The sequence below is a fragment of the Diachasmimorpha longicaudata genome, chromosome 17, assembly GCF_034640455.1.
Source record: "Diachasmimorpha longicaudata isolate KC_UGA_2023 chromosome 17, iyDiaLong2, whole genome shotgun sequence".
NCBI classification, from domain to species: domain Eukaryota; kingdom Metazoa; phylum Arthropoda; class Insecta; order Hymenoptera; family Braconidae; genus Diachasmimorpha; species Diachasmimorpha longicaudata.
Genome location: NC_087241.1, coordinates 4,791,748 through 4,814,543, shown reverse-complemented (window position 1 = coordinate 4,814,543; position 22,796 = coordinate 4,791,748). Strand labels below are relative to the sequence as shown.

At 40.0% G+C, this 22,796-nt stretch overlaps 6 protein-coding genes across 11 annotated transcripts in view; 2 read left to right on the top strand and 4 right to left on the bottom strand.

Moving 5' to 3' along the window:
• The window catches only part of Invadolysin (invadolysin), a 64,594-nt gene extending 63,672 nt beyond the window's left edge, over window positions 1-922 (bottom strand). The window contains exon 1 of one of the 2 annotated variants that reach the window (XM_064136452.1): window positions 728-922. In XM_064136452.1, coding sequence (XP_063992522.1) covers window positions 728-907 — 180 coding nt within the window. In that variant the 5' untranslated portion in view covers window positions 908-922. The remainder of the gene's footprint in view (window positions 1-727) is intronic. The other variant, XM_064136451.1, reaches the window with a different exon arrangement.
• A 501-nt stretch (window positions 923-1,423) lies between these two features.
• Fech (Ferrochelatase) lies at window positions 1,424-4,324 on the bottom strand. The gene is made up of 8 exons (XM_064136140.1): window positions 4,184-4,324; window positions 3,886-4,078; window positions 3,409-3,630; window positions 3,231-3,332; window positions 2,822-2,987; window positions 2,371-2,478; window positions 1,832-1,996; window positions 1,424-1,755 (listed from the first exon to the last, which is right to left on the bottom strand). Exons 1-8 carry the CDS (start codon window positions 4,266-4,268, stop codon window positions 1,558-1,560), a joined length of 1,239 nt encoding a protein of 412 aa, XP_063992210.1. The 5' UTR covers window positions 4,269-4,324; the 3' UTR covers window positions 1,424-1,557.
• LOC135170376 (EEF1A lysine methyltransferase 2) lies at window positions 4,311-5,971 on the top strand. 3 transcript variants are annotated; one of them, XM_064136144.1, is made up of 5 exons: window positions 4,311-4,441; window positions 4,545-4,607; window positions 4,758-4,856; window positions 4,986-5,407; window positions 5,862-5,971. In XM_064136144.1, exons 2-5 carry the CDS (start codon window positions 4,552-4,554, stop codon window positions 5,954-5,956), a joined length of 672 nt encoding a protein of 223 aa, XP_063992214.1. In that variant the 5' UTR covers window positions 4,311-4,441; window positions 4,545-4,551; the 3' UTR covers window positions 5,957-5,971. The 3 variants fall into 3 exon arrangements, with proteins under 3 accessions (XP_063992214.1, XP_063992213.1, XP_063992211.1); XM_064136143.1 differs by having other exon boundaries at window positions 4,329-4,464; XM_064136141.1 differs by having other exon boundaries at window positions 4,334-4,469.
• Window positions 5,962-10,498, bottom strand: LOC135170377 (uncharacterized). 2 transcript variants are annotated; one of them, XM_064136145.1, is made up of 5 exons: window positions 10,117-10,498; window positions 9,636-9,737; window positions 8,429-8,572; window positions 6,830-6,961; window positions 5,962-6,646 (listed from the first exon to the last, which is right to left on the bottom strand). In XM_064136145.1, exons 1-5 carry the CDS (start codon window positions 10,253-10,255, stop codon window positions 6,564-6,566), a joined length of 600 nt encoding a protein of 199 aa, XP_063992215.1. In that variant the 5' UTR covers window positions 10,256-10,498; the 3' UTR covers window positions 5,962-6,563. The 2 variants fall into 2 exon arrangements, with proteins under 2 accessions (XP_063992215.1, XP_063992216.1); XM_064136146.1 differs by lacking the exon at window positions 9,636-9,737 and having other exon boundaries at window positions 10,117-10,452.
• Window positions 10,499-11,868: 1,370 nt separating this feature from the next.
• Window positions 11,869-15,216, top strand: LOC135170687 (prion-like-(Q/N-rich) domain-bearing protein 25). Of its 2 annotated transcripts, none has more exons than XM_064136726.1 (10): window positions 11,869-11,941; window positions 12,408-12,545; window positions 12,616-12,756; window positions 12,937-13,077; window positions 13,173-13,460; window positions 13,548-13,967; window positions 14,047-14,283; window positions 14,398-14,574; window positions 14,642-14,770; window positions 14,833-15,216. In XM_064136726.1, the coding sequence occupies exons 1-10, from the start codon at window positions 11,878-11,880 to the stop codon at window positions 14,901-14,903; spliced, it is 1,806 nt and encodes a 601-aa protein (XP_063992796.1). In that variant the 5' UTR covers window positions 11,869-11,877; the 3' UTR covers window positions 14,904-15,216. The 2 variants fall into 2 exon arrangements, with proteins under 2 accessions (XP_063992796.1, XP_063992797.1); XM_064136727.1 differs by lacking the exon at window positions 11,869-11,941 and adding an exon at window positions 11,982-12,254.
• Window positions 15,217-19,188: 3,972 nt separating this feature from the next.
• LOC135170682 (high affinity copper uptake protein 1-like) lies at window positions 19,189-22,210 on the bottom strand. Its single transcript, XM_064136718.1, has 4 exons — window positions 21,537-22,210; window positions 21,197-21,333; window positions 20,056-21,095; window positions 19,189-19,440 (listed from the first exon to the last, which is right to left on the bottom strand). Exons 1-3 carry the CDS (start codon window positions 21,543-21,545, stop codon window positions 20,834-20,836), a joined length of 408 nt encoding a protein of 135 aa, XP_063992788.1. The 5' UTR covers window positions 21,546-22,210; the 3' UTR covers window positions 19,189-19,440; window positions 20,056-20,833.
• Window positions 22,211-22,796: the final 586 nt, after the last annotated feature.

Here is a 22,796-nt window from a genome sequence, read left to right as displayed (position 1 = left end):
CGTCGTCCACTTGTGTAACAATTGTCTACAAAAACATCTCTCCATCTTTTCTACGGTGTTACCACGCAGACAGCCAATACAATCGGTCCAACAAAAAACTTTCACTGGCGTGTCGGTGATTCCAAATAAGAAGAAGCCGTCCGCAACGAGTGAGTTTCCATAGGAATTCCTGGAAAATTCTTATTGCTGGATAAAACCTGATGATTCCCATTCCACCCCTGTTACTCCCTAAGCTCTCACCCCAACCAACAACTCTCCTAAATAACTCATGAATAATATTCGATTTTTCAAGCCATCGCGGAGCCCCAGTAAACACAGGTAAATAAATGTAAACAGAGTCGAGAAGTGTCACGTGACACTGAATAGCTGGAGCACACGCGGTAATTTAGCGATGGAAGAAGGGCCGGTATCATGTTGTACCCGAATATTTTAAACGTAAACATGAATTATCGCCCCGGAAAATCGAGTTTTCGTGGGTGAAAACAATCGCGAGCGGACTCTTTGTTGACGCTTCTCGAGGAGTCGTGAGGTCATCATCGATATGATGAGAAATAAAAATGCCGGCTATTGTTTCAGCCCTCTGTTTTATGGAGGAAAAAAAAACGCCAACGACCAGGGAGAGGGACGCCAGAAAAAAAAGCGAAGGGAGACGGAAAAAAGGAGGTTATACTCAAGTTCCCAACCCCTTGTTTTCACCAAAAATGCGAGACTACAGAGACTCACTCACCTCGTGAACTTTCGGATGCTGATGGCTGCACTGGTGATGCTCGAACAACATAGCACTAACAATGTTTATACACCACACGATATAAATAAGGAAAAATAGGGGTATGATGGTGCCGCATTGCATCTTCAACCGCACTGACGCCGCCATCACTGACCCGCACACCCCCAAAGCATGACACATACTGGAGACTGAGCGTCGTGAGGAACGTTGATGGTGGTGTTGGGCGGAGGGAGAAGGGAGCTGTGCGCGGGAACGCTGAGCGTCACTGCCGCCATTGCGGGGCGAGGGGGGTGGGAGGGAGCGCGGATTGGGTCGTTGGGGTGAGAGGCGAAACTAGCGGGATTTTCAATTTTTTTGGGGGAACTAAATCATTTCTTAATAATTGAAATAAACTGATGTTTTTGCTGATTCATGAGTTCCTTAATTCTTTCAACCCAGTTAATTGACAAATTTGACGGTAGAACATAGGCAACTTGATCAAAAATGCCTGGCTTCAATTGTTGGAAACTTGTATGGTTAAAATGGAATATCTCGAGATTGGCAGAGTGAAATTTTAATTTTGATAAGTCATTTTCAAGATGTTTTTTTAAGCTTTAAAATGAGATGTGACTCATTCAAATCGAATCGTGCAGTAGAGACCTACCGTAGACTGAAATAAATCAAAAGGACAAAATTATCATGAAATAAAATCGAACATTTGTCTTGAGACCTTTATTACCAAAAAAAATTGACAGTCCACAAAGCCCCATTACCAATCCTCATCCTTTGCCAAAATAGAATAATCATCCAGATAAACAATTACCAACGATATTAGTGGGAGAATAAATTATTTAAATCGTGCAGACTTTCTGAAACCACGTCCTACTGAGTTTGCAGTTATCATTGACACAATGAGGGCACCTCGCAAGAAATTTAGGGCTATAAGCTTGTTTGGATCGCAAATGAGTGGTAACAATATCAGTCAGGGCATCGATGAATAAAGGATGATCGTTCGGTGCAGCTGCTCGCCTGATTTTGTCAATTCCCAGCTATAAATACCAGTTTAAAATGTTTATGCGATTGAAAGTGGTGTGAATGATGCTCGACAATTGAATGAAAATGTACCTCTTTTGCTAATTCATCGCAGTACTCGATATCCATTTCGTGGAGTGTCTCGATGTGTTCGTTAACGAATGCTATTGGCACCAGAATAAAATGTTTTTTTCCCTGTTTCACATAATCTTTCAGTGCTGCGTCTGTCAAGGGCCCCAGCCATTCCAAGGGACCGACCTTGTCATAAATTATTTATCTCATCAGTCAATATATTTTTTCAATTAGTCGCAATCACATTTTACATTTCTTTCCATTAAATTCCATGAGCCAATCTCGTTATAAATTTTTTCCCCGCGATTACTCCTTATGAAACTCTTAAGTGAAATCAACTTGTTCTAACTCTCTGCAATTGCATTCATCAAAGTTTTTAAAAATCAGGAGTCCACGGCCAATTCATCCAAATAGCAAATGAGTGGCTCTTCAATTACAGCAAACCGAGTTCACGGTTATTAATTGACCCACCATGGAATCATTTTTTGCAGATGTTTCTTTCATTTTGGTTACGATACATGTTTAAAAAATAAATAATTAGATTTTAATGAGCATCTCACCTTGGATTGCCACACCAGGTGATACGGATTGCAATAGTTCAGCTCTTCCATTACCATGTGCACTGTTGCCGCTACTTCACTCGGGTATGGATCACCTCTGTTCACAGCCTGTTGTGGAAATTACAGATTAAATTCCTCAGTTTGCGAAATTATGAGGATGAGATGTATCGTCCATTGTTGTGGTGGGATTAAATATTGCAATAGCTGGGGCTCTGTCATTCTCATGCTGAGTGAAGTAATAAGTTAATTGATGTTGCAGTTAATGTAAATTTTAATTCTTTAAATAAAAAATATCAAATTTTTAGACAAGACATTTTTAGAGAGAAAAAATGATTAACTATTCATCAAAATAAAATTAACACAGAGCCATTGAATTACCGCATCCCTCTACTCCGTTACATTCATAAAACATCTGTACTCGATTAAATATTCCCCTTGATAATTCAATTACCTTCAGAGGAAGCGAATGCGCCGAAAACAGTATCTGAACATTATCTCTAACATCCGCTGGGAATTCCTCCAATTCGGCCTTAATTTTCTCCGCAAATGTTTTAGCGAGGAGTGGATGTGTTGGCCAACGATCGATAACACTCAGCTTCATATTTTTCGGAATTTCTCTGATGAAAATAAAAGGTCATGTAGACAGCTGCATAATTTTAGTTCTGACGCCCCAAAATAGAAGACACTTTACCGGACTAAAGAATAATTAGAGAATTGTTTAATGAAATTGTTTGCGACAACGAAAAATCCTATGTAATGACCAGACCTTCACATTTAATGGACCCAATGAAATACATTTCTTAACAAAAACAAAATTACCAAATTAGTTTTCGATTAAAATTCCTCTGCCCGATATTTACCTGTTTTTGTAATAATTATAAATAGCATTAAAACTGGATCCAGTCGTGGCGCAGCTGTACTGCGGATATTGTGAGAAAATAACAGTGTGTTCGACCCCGTCTCTGGAAAAAATAGCAAATACAATTGCGACAGAGAAAAATACCCAGAGGAAGAGAATGAGCTAGTGTAACAATTTACTCTTCTATTTGTTGGAGGGCTTCCTCGGTGAGAGGATCAACGTAACGAAAGGCAACGTAATGCTTGTGCGGAGCAGTCTCCGGAGATACTCTGTCTAATTGTTTGCAGAGGAGTTCTCCCTGCAGATTAGTCCATTTTAAGATTGGCGAGCCTCCGCCAATCTCAGCGTATTTTTTCTGAACCTCAGGTGTTCTTCTCCTGGCGATCCAAGGACCCAGGTGACTGGACATAAAAGGGAATGGATTAACGTACGTCAGTCGTCGTTAGTTTTCTTTTCATCTATGAAAAAAATTAACAAAAATCAGGGAGGGATAATTCGCTAGATAATAAATTTGTCTTTCACCCCTGGCCTTTCTGAGAATTAATAGAATAAATTACAGAGATCAAAGCAATAATAATTGTAGTATTAGGGACAGATTCACGATTTGTCTTTTTGTTTTGAAAGATTTTTTGTCTCTGTTAATGACTGACACATACCTCTGCATTGGGAGTTGCATCATATCTCTGTCAGTCATAATCCTGTGCAAATATTCCCCAACTTTATCTGTAGTTTTAGGACCACCCATGTTGAGCATCAAGATCCCAGTCCTGGGTCTAGGCTCATTCTGCAATTTCTGCTGGGCGACAGCAGACGAGGCTCGAATATTGACAATGAGTGGTTTCCCAGAGCCTGTGACGTACCAGGAGGCATCAATAATTGCAATATCATGTTTGTGCTTGTGCATGAGTGGTAATGGAATATTTCTGCGTATCTAGAGGGAATGCAGGTACTTACGTGGAGCCAACACACCGGATACAGATGAAACCCCCATTTTCGACAGGGTCGATGCACCCAGGGTGCAACGGATGGCAATCACCATATCGATGGATTTTCTATTCCAAAACTATCCACTGATAACCGGGAAGTGAATTCCACAGGCGTCTACTGTTCAGAGAGTGGAACAGCTGAGCGACTGGTGGTCGCGTCATTGAGGTTATGTTTGTAGTTCGCAGTCGTGAGTGGTGGAGAGAGAGAAAAATTCCACTGGAAGAGGTAGATGGGAGATAACCAAACACGTGGGGTGATTGCATTCATACAAGTGCCTGATTATTATTTTATACTTTATTTAAACAATTATTTTTTTGGGGTTATCCAGAGGGAAAATGGGAGACGAGTTGGAACAAGAATTGAATCCCTCGGAGTTGGGGACTAAGGATTAGTGAGTACTTATTGTTGTAGTTATTGTTTTGTAGTTTGTAGTAATTGAGGAATGTCTTGGAGTATTTTTATTTTATTTCATCATTTAAGAATATCGAGTTTTTTTCTGCATTCCTCCGAAATGAAAATAATTTTGTCCTTAATTTTTCAGCTGGGAAAAAATATATTCCGAGGAAATCAATAATTTCGAAGACCACGGGGATGTCGGAGAGGTCTGGTTCGGTAAAACAAATGCCCTCAAAGTGGTCAAGTAATTAAATCAATTTATTTTTACTCATATCCTCCGATTAACTCAATAAGCCCCGACATTCTCTTCTGGGAATTATCAACCGACTTTTTGGTCCACTTTCTCCATTATCGATCGTTCTGGGGTTCATAGGTGTATAAGTGAGGATTTGAATCTCTCGAGAACTGACAAGATCGTGGACATTGGCTGTGGCAATGGTTGGACCCTGGTCCAACTAGCTAGGGAAGGTTTTACGGACCTGGTGGGAGTTGATTATGTCCCCAGTGCGATTAATCTGGCAAGATCGGTCCTCGAGGACAATCAGGTTGATCCCTGCAAGGTTCAGCTGATGGTCAGCGATGTTCTGAACCCCGATGACGATTTATTTCTGTATGAGTTTAGAGTTATTCATGACAAGGGGACTTACGATGCCATCAGTCTCAATCCCGATGATTCCGTGGGGAAGAGGAAGATGTACGTGAAGAATGTGCACAGGATTCTTGCAGATGGTGGGCATCTGGTGCTGTCCTCGTGCAACTGGACGGAGGCCGAGCTGAAGAGTCAGTTCACTGACTGTGAGTTTGAAAAATTCAGTCATTCTTCATTATCAATTCATTATGTAACTCAGGATGAGAATGTGACTGGTGTGCCACACGAATATTTCTCATTTTCGTGGACTAAAATGGCATGAATCTCCTAGATGTGAAATTCCCCTCTGGGGGGTTGTAGAATATCGTTGAATGGGAACGCCTTTTGTGCTCGTCATATTGTAATGTCAGACTGCATTCGTTATAAGTCGCCAGAATTTCATGTCACAAGTCCATTCACTGCTTTTGAAGCTAGCAGAGCATAAATTGGAGTCTCACATGAAATTCCATTTTAAGGTGTATCTCCGGGTTTTATCCAATTTTCTAGTGACATCGATAAACCATTTTGTCGATACTGTACGATGAGAATAGTATAAAATATCGAGTATAATATAAATTTCTGGCTTCGTTTGGAGCTCAATTTCTTCCTTTTTCGTTTTAGATTTTCAGGTTGTACACACGATCGATGCACCCGCCATGAGATTCGGTGGTAAAACCGGCCAATTAGTGACAAATATGGTATTTAAGAAAAAATAAAGACATTTAATAAGGTTTATTGAATTTTATTGGTGCACAGAATATCCTTCTTACTCGAAAACGCTGAAAATGTGACTTAAGCTATATGTATAATAATATACAAATATTACAAAATTCCACAGCTCTAAGAACTTCGATGCGTAAAATATGAAATGTTTTATGAATGAATGTAAATGCAAAATTGATATCGATAATTCAAGGAAAGAAAGCAATACGACTTAAATGTCACACAAACTCTCCAGTACTTCCAGATGAAGTTTAATAATTAATGCTAAGCTCAAGCATTGGAAATAAAGGAGCTCCGCATGAGTAGGTCGATGAAATTATTGATTGATAATCCATAGAATTTCAAATGTAGATTCAATTGTACTCTCGGCTCTCCTGGAATCACCTCGCAGAATTCTGCGACACAGTTGATCCTCAGAGTTTTAAAAATCAGTTGCGAAGGACGGAAACGAGATGAGTCGACTGAACGTCCGTTTCGATTGTATTTTTCCGACAAATTCGATATTTTTTTTAGTAACTCGCGACGTTTTCCGCTGACTCATGTCGTTTTTTTCAGTTCGCTGCTGATAATGGGTTTTACTCGTTACTAATTTTCGTTAAATTATGAAGAACTAGTGCTCCTTAGAAGGATGAGGCTGAACAGAAGGACTAGGACTGAGGAACTTTGCAGTGATGACAGGCTTCCTGGAATAATAAAAGTAACGAAATTTAATGCATTGAAACTCAGCAATAATTTTTCGCCTTTTTTATAAATTTCTCCTGTAGAAGTGGAGCGGAATTTCAGCTGAATATTCCTGAAGAAGCATTTTTATATTCAATATTTCATACGTGAACGTTTGATATCATGAGATAGTCAGGGGATATTACCGTTGCATCTCATGTTCTCTTCGTAGTAGCCGTATTGGCATTGACACGTCTTCCCATGCGTCGTGCTATTCCCTTGCGCGCAGTGAGCACCCGGACCGCATTCTTGATCATTCTTACATGGAGAGTGAACAGCTGAAGAGGAGAAGAATATCGAATGAGACGAAAATTCACCGTTTCCAGTTAAAAAAATATTCTACAGTCCAAACTCCCCGAAGAATCGACTAAAATAAAATAATTCCCCCCTGGAGGACATCTCTGACACTGTATGTAACCCCTCGAGGGTTTATTTCGATGAATAAAAATTCAAATTTATTTTTTCCATCCGAAATTCTATTCCATTAATTTTTTTTTTCATCCACTCGTGCTTTAAAAATACCACCATTCACATGATTATTTTATGATCTACGAGAATCCAATTTTTCCCGGGATAAATTTAAAAATCCTAAAAATTGATTCAAAGCACCAACAGCAGTGGAATTGAATAACCCCTGTAATTCCTCACAATTCCCCTCGTTTTCCCATTATTACAATTCATCACGCAACCCTAAAATTGCTTCTGTGCACCGACAAAACAAAATTGTACCCCGAGAATATGTAGTCAGATCGACATAAGCATGTACGTCGCTGGTTCAACATATCTGACCTCGACTGGGTCATTTGTCAGGAATATTTTCAAAGCCTCCGGGTCATTTACATAGATAAAAATATACCGTGTAACTATAACCAAATGAACTACAGCCATTGGACTGCATTTACGCAGAGTTAATTTTATGCTAATTATACCCGTAGGAGAAAAAAAATGTTCTATCAGCTACAATTAGGATTTTTCCCATTTTCCTGGATCGTGGCCTTGACCTTTCATCACCTGGATGACCTTGGACTATTGGAGGAGTGTTGTATGGGAGTCGAGGGAGTGAGGTCCACGGTGATGGGGTTGAATATTTCATTCGGATCAAATCAAGTCACATAATTTCTCCCGTCTCATTAAAAAATTCGATTAATGGAAAGACAAAACCCCAAATCTTCAATAAATTTTCGTAACTGTTTGACAAAGCTATAAAATTTTCAAACGAACGCCCGAAATTTTTTATTGCGTTTTATCATGCGTCCTGCGACATTCCTTTCCTAAATTCCAGTCGTCATAGAGTTAATTTGTTATTTGGTTCCTTGAAATAAAGGAAGATTTATTTTACGATCAGGGCATTACATTACCTCAGCTTATAATAGATGGTAACAGCCCCTGACATATTATCTTGATGTTCGTATTTTTAACTATCAATGGAGCGATATTGCCCCGAAAGCCAGAAATTTACTCCCCCACGATATTTCCAAGCTATTTTAAAAAAAGCGTTCATGTGATTAATTATTCCCCACGACCTGATGATGCGATCGAGGTGTTGACGACCCAGTTGAAGGACATGACTGGACTATCCTTCCAATTTATGCAATTTCAACCCCAGTGTTATTACAACCCCCAAATAAAATTTACATAATTTTGCTGGACAATTAATTTCGAGTATTTCTCAGCAAAAGTTAATCGTAAAAAAAATAGAAAAATATAGTGAACGTTTGGTCACAATTAAATAAATAATAACTTACGCTTGTGAAGACATGCGCCATTGTAGGGCGCCGTTAGATCACTGCAGAGGCACTTGGTCTTTCCGTCCTTTGGATCGGATACACAACTCGTATTCCCGATCCCAGTGCAGTCCGCCTCAATCTTGCAAGATTTAGCAACTCCAACTGTAATTTGAAATGATGCCCTTTCATTTTATCATCGGCTCGGGATCGATTCAGGCATTAGGCGCGTTCCACTGTGCTATTTTTGCTCTTAATGGTTCATTTGTAATTCATGCCAACAGCAAATGACTTTTATTTATTATCCGGATAAAAGTAACGGCATGTACGTGAAGAGAAAAAACTTCTCCGTTCGAAAATGCAATGTTTTAAATATTTTTTCAATTAATTTTGAATGATTATGATTTTTTAAATTATTTACATCCCCCAATTCATGCATTTTTACTTCTGTTCTGCCCCTCTCTGAAAATAATTGCCCTCCTGTGATCCTGGCACTTGCAAGAATAGTACGATACCCCCATCACGAGCAGAAATTCTCTGGTGTTCTCCTCGTCACCACTTCGAGGAGAAAAAAAATTCCTGATGACGGTATATTACAAAAAATACATGCCGTTACGTCATGGTAGCATTCGTGCACTGTGCTTGAATCTGATTCTGTATAGAACAGTACAATGGTGCTTTGATCGATCGAACAAAATTTTTCATAGCTCCCTCTCACCCTCTCCAGTCCTCCTCACCACCCGCCAAATACATTTGCCCACTGGCTCGTATTCTTACTTTGTAATTTCCTCCACGCTCTTCGTGAATCCACCCCTATCGCTTTCCCATCTCCAACCTTGTACATACACGTGGCGGGTAATCACGCGATATTTCATCCAAGACGTTGTGTAAATTTATTATTTTGAAAAATCATTCCTCCGAAACAGAAAAAAATACCGTGTTTTTTTTTTCGGTTTTTTCACTGAACAATCACGATTTTTTTCGTGTCTCCAAAGTAACGAATGACGAACTGGTAGTATGTCTGGTGAGAGAGGGGGCAGAATGGGATTTAAAAATTTTTTTGTTGTGTAAAAAATGTTTGAAGGGGAATATAGTGGGCTGATCCTTAAAATTCGGAATTTTAATGCATCGCCCGCTTGTATTCCTTACTTTACGACCCCATTTGCCCCATTGAGCATACACATAAGTGCAATCTGCATTTGTGCAGGATTTCGTGCAATCTATTTACAGCTATGTCCTAAGTATCCCGTCTTCATGCCAGGTCTCCCACCACTTCGTCCCATACTAGTTAAACGACCAAAAGCCGAGTTATTCTGTATTAGGTAGTCAGCTAGAATGAGAGAATAGTCTCTGACCAATTCCATGTTATAAAAATGGAGTTCATTAGTTCAACATCTCTCATCTATTCACACACCGTGAATTGTGAGAATACAGAGGATAAAAATTTCTCGATTCCACATTTTTAGATTTTATAGAAACGAGGAAATTTATTTTGAATAAATTTTCACTTCAGGAGCAGGAAAAATTCTGAATTCAATATTATATCAACAAACACCATTACAACCCAAAAATTGAAATTAAAAAAATCATCAAAAAATTAAAGTGAGTGAATTAAAGTCATTTTGAAGAAATAAAATATTTATTTTGGTTTCCAACGTCCAGAAATTTTTTTCCCCACGAAAAAAAAACATTGTGAACGTCTTACATACCCGGAATTGGAGGTGGAGGAGTTTGATTCTGTGGGTTTGTCTTTCCGAACGTCGTGAGAGCAGTGGTGGACATGGGTAAACAGATCATCAGCACCAACCCCAGCGGCACCACCATATTCATCATAACGACACGGTTCATATCAACTCGAACAATTAATTTCCAATGATTCTCGATCACAAACTTTTGATTTTCTTTTACGAGAGTCAGGGACCGAACTTTGGGGTTGAACCGCACAGGGTGAATTTTCAACAATTTCTCCTGTGATTTATCACCAATGAGTGGGTCTTAAGGACTGCGTGTTGAGGCACCAAGGGAAGGTCTTTTAAGCGCTCTTGGAGGAGGCACCCCACCTCTTTGTTTTCACGTGCTGCCACCCCACTGGCGCAACCCTTCACGATATGACCTAAACATTTTGTTGCTCTGATTTATTTTATTCTTTTGTCCTTGCGATTCGACGCTATTCACCCGGGGAAAAGGTTAATTCCATTCGTTGCGATTTTACGGAGATCGTGAGAAGTCACATCACAATTCAACGTTAAGAAAAAATTATCCGGACGTCTAGACAATTTTTACTATATACAAACAAATTTTTGCGGAGTAATGCGGTTTTTTTTTATCAAAGCATGAAAAAAATTATTATTAAAAATTAATGGATATCGGGAATTATTTCTGAGAATTACTAAAGTGCTATTCAAGGAAACTCTGAACAATTTTTTAATTTTAAACGAATTTTTTAATGAATCTGAGGGAAAAGTTTCGAGATTTCAGACGCTGATTGTGGGTGAAGTCCCCGTGATTCAACTGCGGAATGAGAAAGTTCGCAGATCAGGGGGAATTATAACGCTTTTCCGTCGATCACGCAAAACTGAAAAGTTTTATAATTGGAGCGACCATTAAAATACCCTTATCGTTGTAATTGTTTTCTCCATGCTCTGGGATGGCCTCTCCTCATGCGAATTTTTTCCCGTCTCCTGGTGCACTCGTCACCCTGTGACGGATTTTCATGAATTTTATTTCATGATAACGATAAACCAATGAAGTAATTAAATTAATTACTGGCCTATGGTACCGCAATTTCACACGTGTTGCAGATATCTGTCAAGTGACTAACGAGTCCAATGTTTTTTAAGAAATGGGAATTTGGGGGAATTTAAATTCTCGGACACCTGTTCCTTTATTTTTATTTTCTTTGGGCGTTTTTTAATTTCGGAAAAAGTCTGCAGAGGGTGGGAAAATTCAGACATCAGTTCTCGCTGTAGATCGACTTCGGGGGAGTCACGAATACAGAAATCGACCGGTCGTGGCTGACATCCCGATGGAGTAATTGAGTTGGATCATAAAATACACTTGGTGGTATCATAAAAGTGCAACGGGAAATCCGTTAACAATTTCCTAGGTGATTATTATTTTGTGGCCGTTGGGTTTTAGGGCGCGCGGGTACTTCAACGATGTTTTTATTGAAAGGCAATCGCAGGAAAAAGCTGATCAATTCATTAAATTTAAGAGCCGTTAAAATTTCAATGCCGATTGCGAGGAAAATTGCACCACAACGCCATAAAAACCCCTGAAAATGGCGCTGATTTTTGTCCACGATTGGAACAAAATACTCTCGTGGACTAGATCACCGATTAGTCGGAGGTGTTAACACGATAAGTCGTGCAGGTGTTCCACGAGATATCTTCGATTTGATACTGCGGCCAAAGATAGTGTCATTGAGCGGTTAAAAATGAGATATTCCAGTGGAAGTTCAGTCCGCGGACATGGGTCTTCCAACAATATTTCTCCTACTTCTCCTCCAGATGCCTCAAAATTTCCGCACCCCCGGTAATTTATTCCATTTTTATTTTCCCCCATTTTCCCGCGGGGACAAAAGTTCCCCCAAAATTACTCGAAAAGTTCGCAAGTTCTAAAATGAATTATCACTCGGAAAAAAAAATCCAAAAAAATTATATAAATTGTTAACTGACATTGGAAGAAAATACCTCCGTTACCGTTTCGTGAAATGACGTTTCTCAGTGGTATATTATTCTCCGAGCGACTCCCAGTTGGACACCCGAACGAATTATTCCGACTCACGCGTCCATTTTCTCGTGAACCATCAGTTTATTTCCTCTAGCCCATTAGTTTTTCACTGCAGGTATACACAGACAAAGTTGAGTTATTATCGGAGCATGAACTACGGGATATCATCCCTTTGTTGCAGCTACACGCGACCTGTCAATTATTCCCCAGGATCTCCACACCCTCGGGACTTCCTCCCGTTAGTGACGGCTTTTATTTTATTTTTTAGGGTGCAATGGGGAAATTCAATATCCTCTGCAGTGCTCTGTGACCGCGGATTGCATGGTGAATAGCATCTGCGAGAAAAATCACTGCAAATGCTGGGACGGGTACGTCTTCAGTGGAAATATGACAACGTGTCTAGAGGGTAAATTGAAATAAATGATTTTTTAATAACAATCATTTCCCCTGGTCTTTTCTTGAATTTATTATTTCAGTTGCGAGTAGCTACGGCGACGCCTGTGAAGAGAATCACCAGTGCTCGTCTTATCTGTCTCCTGGTGGGGCCTGCAGCAGTGGAAAATGCGTTTGTTCCCCGGGGTATCATTACCTGCACGGATACTGTTACAAAACAGCAGGTAAGAACCTGCCAATTACTGAATCCACCGTTTCTTGACCATCAGTTGAAACGATTAACAAATAAAAAACAATAATCGTCATGATTGTTACAACAAATTATTAGTCATGGCGATCCAAGCCACAGAAATCGAAGGAGAAACCTGCAAAACTACTTTTAAATAAATAAAAAAATATTACAGCACTCGGTGAGACGTGTTTATCTCCCGATAACTGTTACGTGAATCAACAACCGGAGGCAGCGATCTGTGACAGTGACAAGTGTCGATGCAGTGATAATTTCTACCAGCGCGAGTACCGCAGCTGCAGACGTGCAGCACGAAGTATTTTAACAATTATTTTTTTCCACTTCACTCCTCGTTCTGTATCCGAGGGATTCGCTGCTATTTTTGCATTCCATTTTCTTCTGTTTGCGTAGAAATCGGCGACGAATGTCTCATCGACCTCGACTGTCGGTTCCACCCCGAATCGATCTGCGGTAAATCGAAGCGCTGTGAATTAAAATCTTCCGGAATATTATTTCGCGAAAACAACGCGGTCTATTCGCAGTTTAAAACATTGAAAGGGAATTTTCCGGTGATTGGAAAACCGTGTAATGCCCCGACTGATTGCAGCTCTCTGGGTGCCGCCATTTGCAGTTCATTAGGGGTGTGTGTGTGCGATCGAGCGCATTTCCTCTCTGAAAATGGGGATAAATGCATTGCAGGTATTTTTTATTTGTTTATCTGTTAAGAATCGCTGATAAACATTCGATTAATTATACAGCTGATTTTTTTACTAACTTTTGTGGCAGAGTTGGGCAGTCCCTGTACAACCGATGCAGTTCCCCAGATAAAAAACTCCGAATGCCGGGAGAATGTGAAGCTGTGGAGTTGTAGATCGGGACAAGTTGCCACAGTCAATAATCGCGAGTGCAAAAAAGTAACGACACGACTCAATGCTTCTTGTTTATTGAACGAACAATGTTTTGTCTTCGGTCCCGATGCTATTTGCAGGGACAGAAAGTGCGTGTGCAACGATGAGTCGCATTACGTGGAGGACCAGATGATCTGCTGGACGAGCAGAGCTCTGGGGGAGACCTGCAAGCAGGATGAGGATTGTCATGTCGATGGTCTGAATTTTCACGTCAGGTGCAATGACCATTTCGTCTGCTCTTGTCCCGATGGAAGTCACGCCAGTGGAGATCAGTCAGTCTGCATTGCTGATCATAATGGTGATGATAACAGATAGATAATTAATTATAAATTCAAATTATATTAAGTTTATCATTTATATCCTTTTTTCTGGCCCAGGAATTGGTGGATTGTGCGTAGAAAATGCTGATTGCAGTATTAATGACTCCATCTGCTCGAATAAATCATGCACTTGCGCGGAAAATTATTACGAATCCAATGGCGAGTGTCTCCGGGGAAATTTCGCAAGTTGTCAAGTGGATCAGGACTGCACGGTCTATAATTCCGTCTGTAAGAACGGCACTTGCACCTGCCATAATTCTTATGCTGCCCTAGAAGTCGATCTCTGCGTGCCAGGTAAAACCTGCGAATTCCCTAAAAATTTATTTTCAATAATTACGAAATTTTTTATTTCCATAAACATTTCGGAGTAATTCCATCAAAGATATTAATCGAAACCGGTATTTTCAGCCTCTGATCTGGGGGAGGAGTGCACCCATGACGTACAATGCTCTGCGAAAAATGACAACAGCATCTGCAAGTCAAGTTCTGGGAGGGCCGGAGGGGAAGGAAGTGAAAATGGGGGCGGAAGGTGCGTCTGTGCAGACGGACATCACTACAACTACGAGGGTTGTTTTAAAAAGCGAGGTATTATTTTCTAAATATAATGTGAACTCCAGAATAAATATATTTGTAAAATAAATAAATAAAACAGCTCTGAAGGAAACCTGTCAGACCATCGCTGAGTGCTACGTAGAATCGCGTGTAGATTCCGTCCTCTGTAAGAACGGAATATGCAGCTGTAATTTTGGATGGAGAGCGGTGAATAATTCACACTGCGAGGGTGAGTACCAGCACTGAGTAGCTGCATTCATCCCCAGAGTTATTTGCTACAAATTATTTCAGGTGGAGCGACTGCCTTGATGCCCTACTACACGTGGCTGTTACTACTTGCTGTCTGTGTACTCGGCACATAATTCGGTGTAATAATTCAGTGTAAAGGGAGGGTGTACTGGGGGTGATATTTATTGACGGAAAATTGAACGAAACCGATGAAACTCTCGTTTATCTTTTATTTTAGTTTTATTTTATTTTAGTTTTTTAGGATAGAGTTAATTCAGGGCTTCACCTTCTGTCGATAAATCATCGGCTGACTTGCTACCCCTTTGCCCTATTTGCGGGTGCCTTAGGAGCTTGGGGAAGTCGAGGAATAAAGGAACAAATTTGTCAGTGTTATTTAGGAAAATTGGAAAGAATTCAATAATTAAATATATGATTTATTGTTCCCTATTTGGAGTAATTAGCATAATTTTTGGTTCCATTCATCACAATAATCAGAATGAAGCGATTTTTTCCTCCACTTTAGTCTCAATTATTGAGGAAGTAGACGAGAAAGCTCTGAAGGGGGTGAAAAATCGTTAAATAGAGGAAAAACGTTATGGTAGAATACTTAAAATTTTACTTGTGCCGCAAAGTGTGATAAGGTGGTCTTGATTCTCAGCACGCAAGTCTCGCCCCCCTTCGAGGCCGTAAAGGACGTTTCCGCTAAGGACGTTAACTATTTCTACGGGGCGTTTGTCGTGACGTCGTTGAAACTCAGATCAGCCTGTCTCATGACGTCACGAACGTGGCGAAGGGGTCAAGGTATGTGTGCCATTACGTACAGTATTTTTTTTTTCTAGCCTGGAGACATTTCGGATCATTACGTAGAGGGAAGAGGGGTGGGCGGGGGAAAAAATTACTGATGTAGAGAATCAATGGAAAAATCTGTGGCTTATTGAAGTGTTTCGTGACAGGAGTTTGTTTTTTAAGTGCACTGATTATTTTATTTTTCAATTTGTGAAGCCAGTGGATTTTTTTCAAAGGTAATACAGCAGAAAATCGATGGAGAAAATATTTTTCTGGAAAAAAATTCCACTCACTTTCAATGCACCAACTAATTAGCAATTCCTGAACGTTCGCAACAATTAATTATGATAATTACCCGAGAATAAGAAATTATATTTTATTCATTTCAATTAACATGACCTTTATTATGCGCTCGCTGGCCACATCACATATAAATAAAAATTATTTTAATTTCCATGGCCTCGGGATAAGGCCATATCTCTCTGTCCGATAAACAGAGAAATATTTAATAAAAATAATCAAAAACAATGGCGATTTTTACTCAATATTTTTCAACGTTTCTCTCCGGGGGAGGGGAAACACTAGCGCGACTGGATGCGACAGCGATTAAAAGAAACTCCAGGTGCTGGGGACTTTGAAAAAAAAAATGGATCGCGACACACACGACCTTGGCCTCCACCTGAGCAGACGCTAAATAACGCAAAATTCAGGAGTGAGTGTAACTCGCTGGACACGCGATGCACAGCCCCGAGTGCCGTGAAATCACTGGGTCGTATTTGTCTGCTGAGGAGGACGACCGGAGGTTTGAAATTTCGAGACTAGACAAAGTCCAGATTATTTTACTATCGCGGGGCCGAAACCCTTCGATTAACGAAAATTCCCTGAACCGAGAAATATTTATACTAATAGATATTTAATATCTATCGATTGTTAATTGACCCCCATTACGGCAAGCCTCCACCCCGTGTCCCGTGTCCGATAAATCCGAAAATAGGTGGGTGAAATACCCCAGAATACGATTGGAAATAATTTTAATCTCGATTTCAGCCCCTTAACGACCGAAATAAAACAAATAGAGGAAAAAAATAACTTCAAAAATTTGATTTTCTCCTGCGGTCGGACTCACCGGTGAAATCAGCCCCTGGGATCAAGCACGGAATAATCTACGAAGACATTAGAGTGACGTCAGAGATTTAAGCGTACAGGTCCTGACAGAAATGTATACGTACCCTCAGTTCTGCCAGTGGGTTTCGTGACCGCAGAGATACCGTCGATTCTTCCGGCAATGACCTGCCTTATACCTGACCCCATTCAATCTCGTGGAACAACGTATTTTCACGAGTTCAAACCACTATCCTGTCCATCGTGATGACCTTTTCGTATTATTTAATCCGCGTATTGGAGGTATACGGACAAATCCGGTGATTGCTTACCGAAGGTTATTAGAAATTCGATTTCGATTTCGATTCACATGCATGCGGTGAGCCTCAGTGGATTTGTATTAATTTATTATAGACAAAACTATTTACTGGATATTTTTCAATCGATTGTAGTGCCTTCCATTTATTTATTTATTCATTTAACATGAAACCGTGCAGAGGAAGCAATAGTTTGCAGGGAAATGTATTTTCAGGAGTTCAAATCAATGTCCTGTCCGTCAGGACGACCTTTTTTCGATTATTTAAACATACGAGCATGCCAATTGGTTTATTATTTATTACTGTAGCGTTGGAATTGGAATTTTTCATGAAGTTGTTGCATTAACAGGAAAATTATCAGTCTCAGAAACAGATATATAGTCACTCGTAATTACCCATCACTTGTCCTAGATTTTTATCAATTAATTTCATTTAATTACCTAAAGAAGTCTCGCATGACGCGTTGCAGTCCTCCAAGGGTTGCGCCAGTAGAGTCAGTCCGGACATGTGCTGGCATCTGCTCAAAGTCCGAAGTACTCGCGAACGCTCGTCGGTAATGAACCTACGATTCATTATCAAGAACGATGTACACGTTCATCAGGCACTTGATATTTACTCGAGTCGATAATTGATATCCGGAATAGGCGAATCACCTGTGGCGTGATAAGTTTTTTCATTCTCGAAATTCAAATTCAACAAGTTGCTTTGAAGTTTGAGAACCGACGTCAGTAGTCGGGGTGAATTGGACGTCAGCCAGAATTATTATTCCTCGGAGGGGCGAGTAATTTCCGTCTCCTGGTGTCTAGCCCAGGGAAATTGTTCGATTGCCGTTTAATGTCATTCGACTCGTGGAAAAATAACTTGAGGCGATCGGAGTCGTTATTAATGATCGAAATATTCAGATAAAAAATATATTAAAAATATTGTGGGATATATATTTTCAAAGATAAAAATTTTTATTTCCTCAAGTCCATTGGTTATTTAAATTTACAAAATCCTGGTTCTTAAATTTTTTTTTCGTCACTAATTTGATGTTAGAAGCGACGATCACCTCTCCCCCAGAACATTGACATCACGAGGTGTCTCCGGAATGGGTGTGTGCGGAAGCAAAAAGCTCCGGACTATATCTATACCCAGATTATCTACAGAGGGAGCCAACGGCAGATATCGACCAGACGATGAACGCGTAGAAGCGTATTACACCTCCCCCTTCGCCTTAGTGTCTGGATGAAAGTATTTTTTCTCCATTATCAACCTGAACTCGTATATTTTCCTCCCGATAATTAGGTAGCGACGGAAAATCGCAGAGTGGAGGGATGAAGGAAGGAAATCGGTAGTTGGAGTCGGTCTACCTCGATTCCTCTTGACAATTTCGAGTTCAATAATCGGGGAGAGAAGTTCTCGGGGGTTAAACCCCTGACTCCACCGGGGGTGCTATTATTTCCAGGGAATTTATCCAGCAAAAAAATTCTGGAACTTCACAAAAGATTTTTTCCAGCGCTCATTGTACCTGAATAAAAAATATGTTCATTTGCTCGCGTCCAGAAAAATCGTTTCTATTTTTATCCTCAAATTTCTTCACTTGAGGACTTTATGCACTCGCTCTCGGAATCCAGGACACAATGAGGATTTACCCCCGCTTACTCAAGACGTATGAGCAGCTTCCGGCACTCGAATCGATCCAGGATGTCACTCTGGGCAACATCTAGACCCACAATTTCCCGAGGTTTTACGACACAACTGGTAAAAGACAGTCACTACAGCAATATCGGATTTTCGAGGATCATGGAATGTATATTTGGATCTGGACGGATTACAATCCTTAAAGGAACATTGGCTGTTTCAGTGTCCTGTCCTGATCGCTCGTCTTCGGGGACTCGTTCTTTATCCGATATTTAACTGTCCCCGAAGGCCGCGAACAATTCCCAAATGCAATTTTCTCGGCTCACTTCTGGTTATGAGAAAATCCGATACTACATTCGCGTTCATGTTTCAGTGGAGGTGAATTCGCACCATTCGCCGATTATTTTGGATTTAATTGAATTGGCGAATCGAAGTGAGGATGGTGAAGGCGTCCGGATACTCCGGCTGGAGGTAATAATTTTTTTACCCACACGAAGGGAAAAATAAAACAGAAATTGTCAGAATAAAAATGGAACCAGTTCTGCAATTTTCGCCTTGTGATTGGAAAATAAATTATAATTCATGCAGTTCATTAGTCTTTTCTATAAACTATTTTATTTCTGAATAGTTCTGCATAGTTCTTGAGTAGTTCCCAAAAATATTCTTCGGCTGAAGGGTAAATTCCCGCATTACTTGGATATCCGCGAGTCTCCGGTTATTCCGAATCAGCTGGGGAGGGAGAGGAAGAACAATTGATCCAAGTAAATTCGGATTATTCTATACATAGAAACACTGGAGTATTCGTGTCACAGCATCGCTGGGTTATTACTGGAGATCCGTATTTCTGGAAATGAATAGGAGAATCGAAATATTCAGGTGAATTATTTATTTATGCCGGACATAATTACTCGATACAGGAATTTAATTGGAATTTCATGTAAATATTGAACCCAGTTCTTATCTCTCAAACAGTATTTGTCTATTGTGAACTGGGTTACGACTTGAATATTTCAAATTGTATGAAATAATTGCTGTGAGAACTGTCCTCTCGTTGTCAGTATTGATGTGATAATTCTCACATCAATTTTCCCATAAATTTGCGTTCATTTTCTAATGGCAAGGCCAATCAACATTTTGATATTGATATTACACAACTCCTGACGTTTGAATGAAACGAGGCGTGAGTTAATGTACTTCAGGAAATATTACGTGTCTCCCTGAAGAGATATCCTATCGTGTTTAATGAATTAATTAGTGGATAACAAAATACGATAGTTTATGCAGTACACGAAGATAAAATGGATGACAATGTGACTTGTAAACGTGGAACGAAAGGACATTTATCCACAAATTATTTTCTTTTGGACTTAATTTTTTTATTCGAATAGAAATACAAAATTATATGTTTGTGTCTGATGTCTGGGGTAATTTTTATTCCAATTTTTAATTTTTTAATTACCTCAGTGATGCATGTGATGCATTCCTTCATGATGCATCGCCGAATGGTTCATCCCTCCATGCATTCCTCCATGATCCATGTCCCCGTGATGCATTCCTCCATGATCCATGTCCCCATGGTTAGCCCCCTCATGTCCCGGTGCATAGGCAGCGAAAAATGCCACTGCCCAGATGACAAAAGACACCACAAAAACCAGCCAAACTCTGGTATTGAATTTATCCCAAGATAGTATCACTCGTCTCGCGGATACGTCATCGCCATCGCCCGATATTGAAGCTGCTTGACAGCAAATTACATCTGTGCTCCGGGTATTGTCCATCGTCTCCACGACGTCCAAAGCTCAAACCCACTTGAAGTACTGAAACATTCTTATCAAATACTCATTCCCATTTTTTTTTCGTTCGTGTAATCAGTGGCGATGGACGATAATCAAATCTGATTTCGTATTTATCACCTCCCGGTATTCTCGACAGACATTGGGCCTCTAAATCTTCAAGAATAATACATTCCGATGGAATGAGACTCCATTTTATTCACTTAAAAGTCATTACATTGTTTATAAAAGAAAGTTAAATAGAAAATAATTGTGACCCATTAAATTAAATAATTATAACGTACAAAAGCGATCTTACTGACATAATAATTATTAATTAAAGAACTTATTTCACTATTTTTTTACAATAAAAATTTCCCCCCTTTTATTTGTTATTTACTCGATGGTTATGAAGATTTAATGATTGGAGATTTTTGTAGATTAATTTTATTTTGCAATGACCATTCAACCGCAGCAGTCGGTGTGTTCGTTGGTGCATTTATCCCACGCGAAGATCCAATACCCGAGGCCAGTGCCAATAACAACGGCCAGTGCCAACCAGACATTATAAGTCATGAATATGAACATTAAGAAGTAGCCGAGTATCAACTGGATCATGTGGAGAAGTGTCTGGAGTAGATGAATAGCGGAAAAAAGGGCTTTCCTTCTCGTTGGTTTCGCCAGCGTATGACGGTTCATCAGAGTTGTTCGGAGGAATAAATGTTCTCTGATGAATTAAAATAATTAATTGACATAATCGAATTTTATTTCTGTCAAAAAATTTTATTTTCCGCAATTTTGAATGTCAGAATTTTTAGTCATCAATACCTGTAGTTCTTCAGGCCCTCGTAAATAGCCCCGAGCAGAATAATTCCAATCATCGAACCGAGAATTCCTTGCCAATCATCTGTTCGCCAATTAGAGAACAGAATCGCCGTCTCTGTCACTCCGAAATGAAAGTACATCTGCATGAGCGTCAATTCAATAATTAATTGATTCGAAAAATTTGTTCCACCTCAGACACTTCATAAATTCCCATCCGAAAGAATTTATTCGCTCTCAAATACATAAAACACTATCTCAAATCGACTCAACCGATAACAATAATAATATTATTATATTATATATAATTTTAATCGACGAGGGAGCCGAGTAAACGAGTACTTACGCCCATCATTTTGGATTTTGATGTTCGACACTCTTGGACTCACGAATTGAACAAGTCGACTTGGGGCATTTCAGCCCAACCAGACAGACAACTGCGTTATCTAGAATTGACACTGATAACATATTTCATTGAATGATCTATCCTCAAGCAGTATAGGTCAACGTATTTCCTAGTACTTCCTAGACTAGTGGAAACTTGAAAGAAAGTATTTTAAATACCACTCGTGTCACGTGTTCCAAGAATTAAAAATCAGAATTATTCCGAATCATCTTTTACTGATCTCTAAATATTACTGGTGTATATATTATATATTTAGATATATACATATGTATAATATATATTTATTTTGATGAAATAGGCCAATTCGCGACATTTTCCAACATATTCTGCAAAAAATTATTTCATCTGGAAGCTGCCGTCGAAAAAAAAACCCCAACAGCGGGGGAATGACGTCCGGCGTCTAGGGGTGGCCGACAATAAATGGGTCTATGGGGGTTTATGCACCCTCAGCATCAGAACCCTCCTCGTGACATACTGGATTCACTGTGCAAGCGCCGAGATGCTGAATACACGAGAGCCGCGCAACCTGTGGCTGATCCTGACGGTCGCGCCTCCCTGCGTCCGGATATTCACCCACGTTAAACTCTCAAACTCAGTGGCACTCTCACCGTCCGAGCGCTTACATCGACGCCGGTTCACCCCCGGCCACAAAGCAATTATTTATTGTAGTTTACAGTACCAATTTTAATTTATTTATTCCATCGGCATTCGTCCATCAGCCGGAGAATTTCACCGTTCGAAAGGTGAGTAAATTCCATCCGCCAACTGGAGCATCCGGTCGGCGAATTATTATGATAATTATGGCAATCAGCATTCGTCCCGTGAATAATTAATCAATAAAGTGGAGGAAGGGGAGAGTCGATTCCACAAGTTCCGGAGGGCAAGTGTTGTGATTTATCTTCGGAAATTGTCTGGTGACTCTCGGCTGGTCCTAGTTTTCGGACGGGGGCTATTGTCTCCGCGTAGAAATGGAGACCGGGAATTTTGCATTAACGGACAATCATTTTAATGGTATTAACCGGTAATTTAGTTAGGTGAGTACATGGACGGTCATTCGATTATAATCGTTTCGAGGCTTCATCGATTTTGGAAACGAGATGGGGATGATTGGACGCTGCGTTTAGGCGTTGTGCAGGGGCTGGGGGTGCAAGACCACGTGTTTTTCAATTTTCCAGGGTACCTACATTCCGGTGAATATTT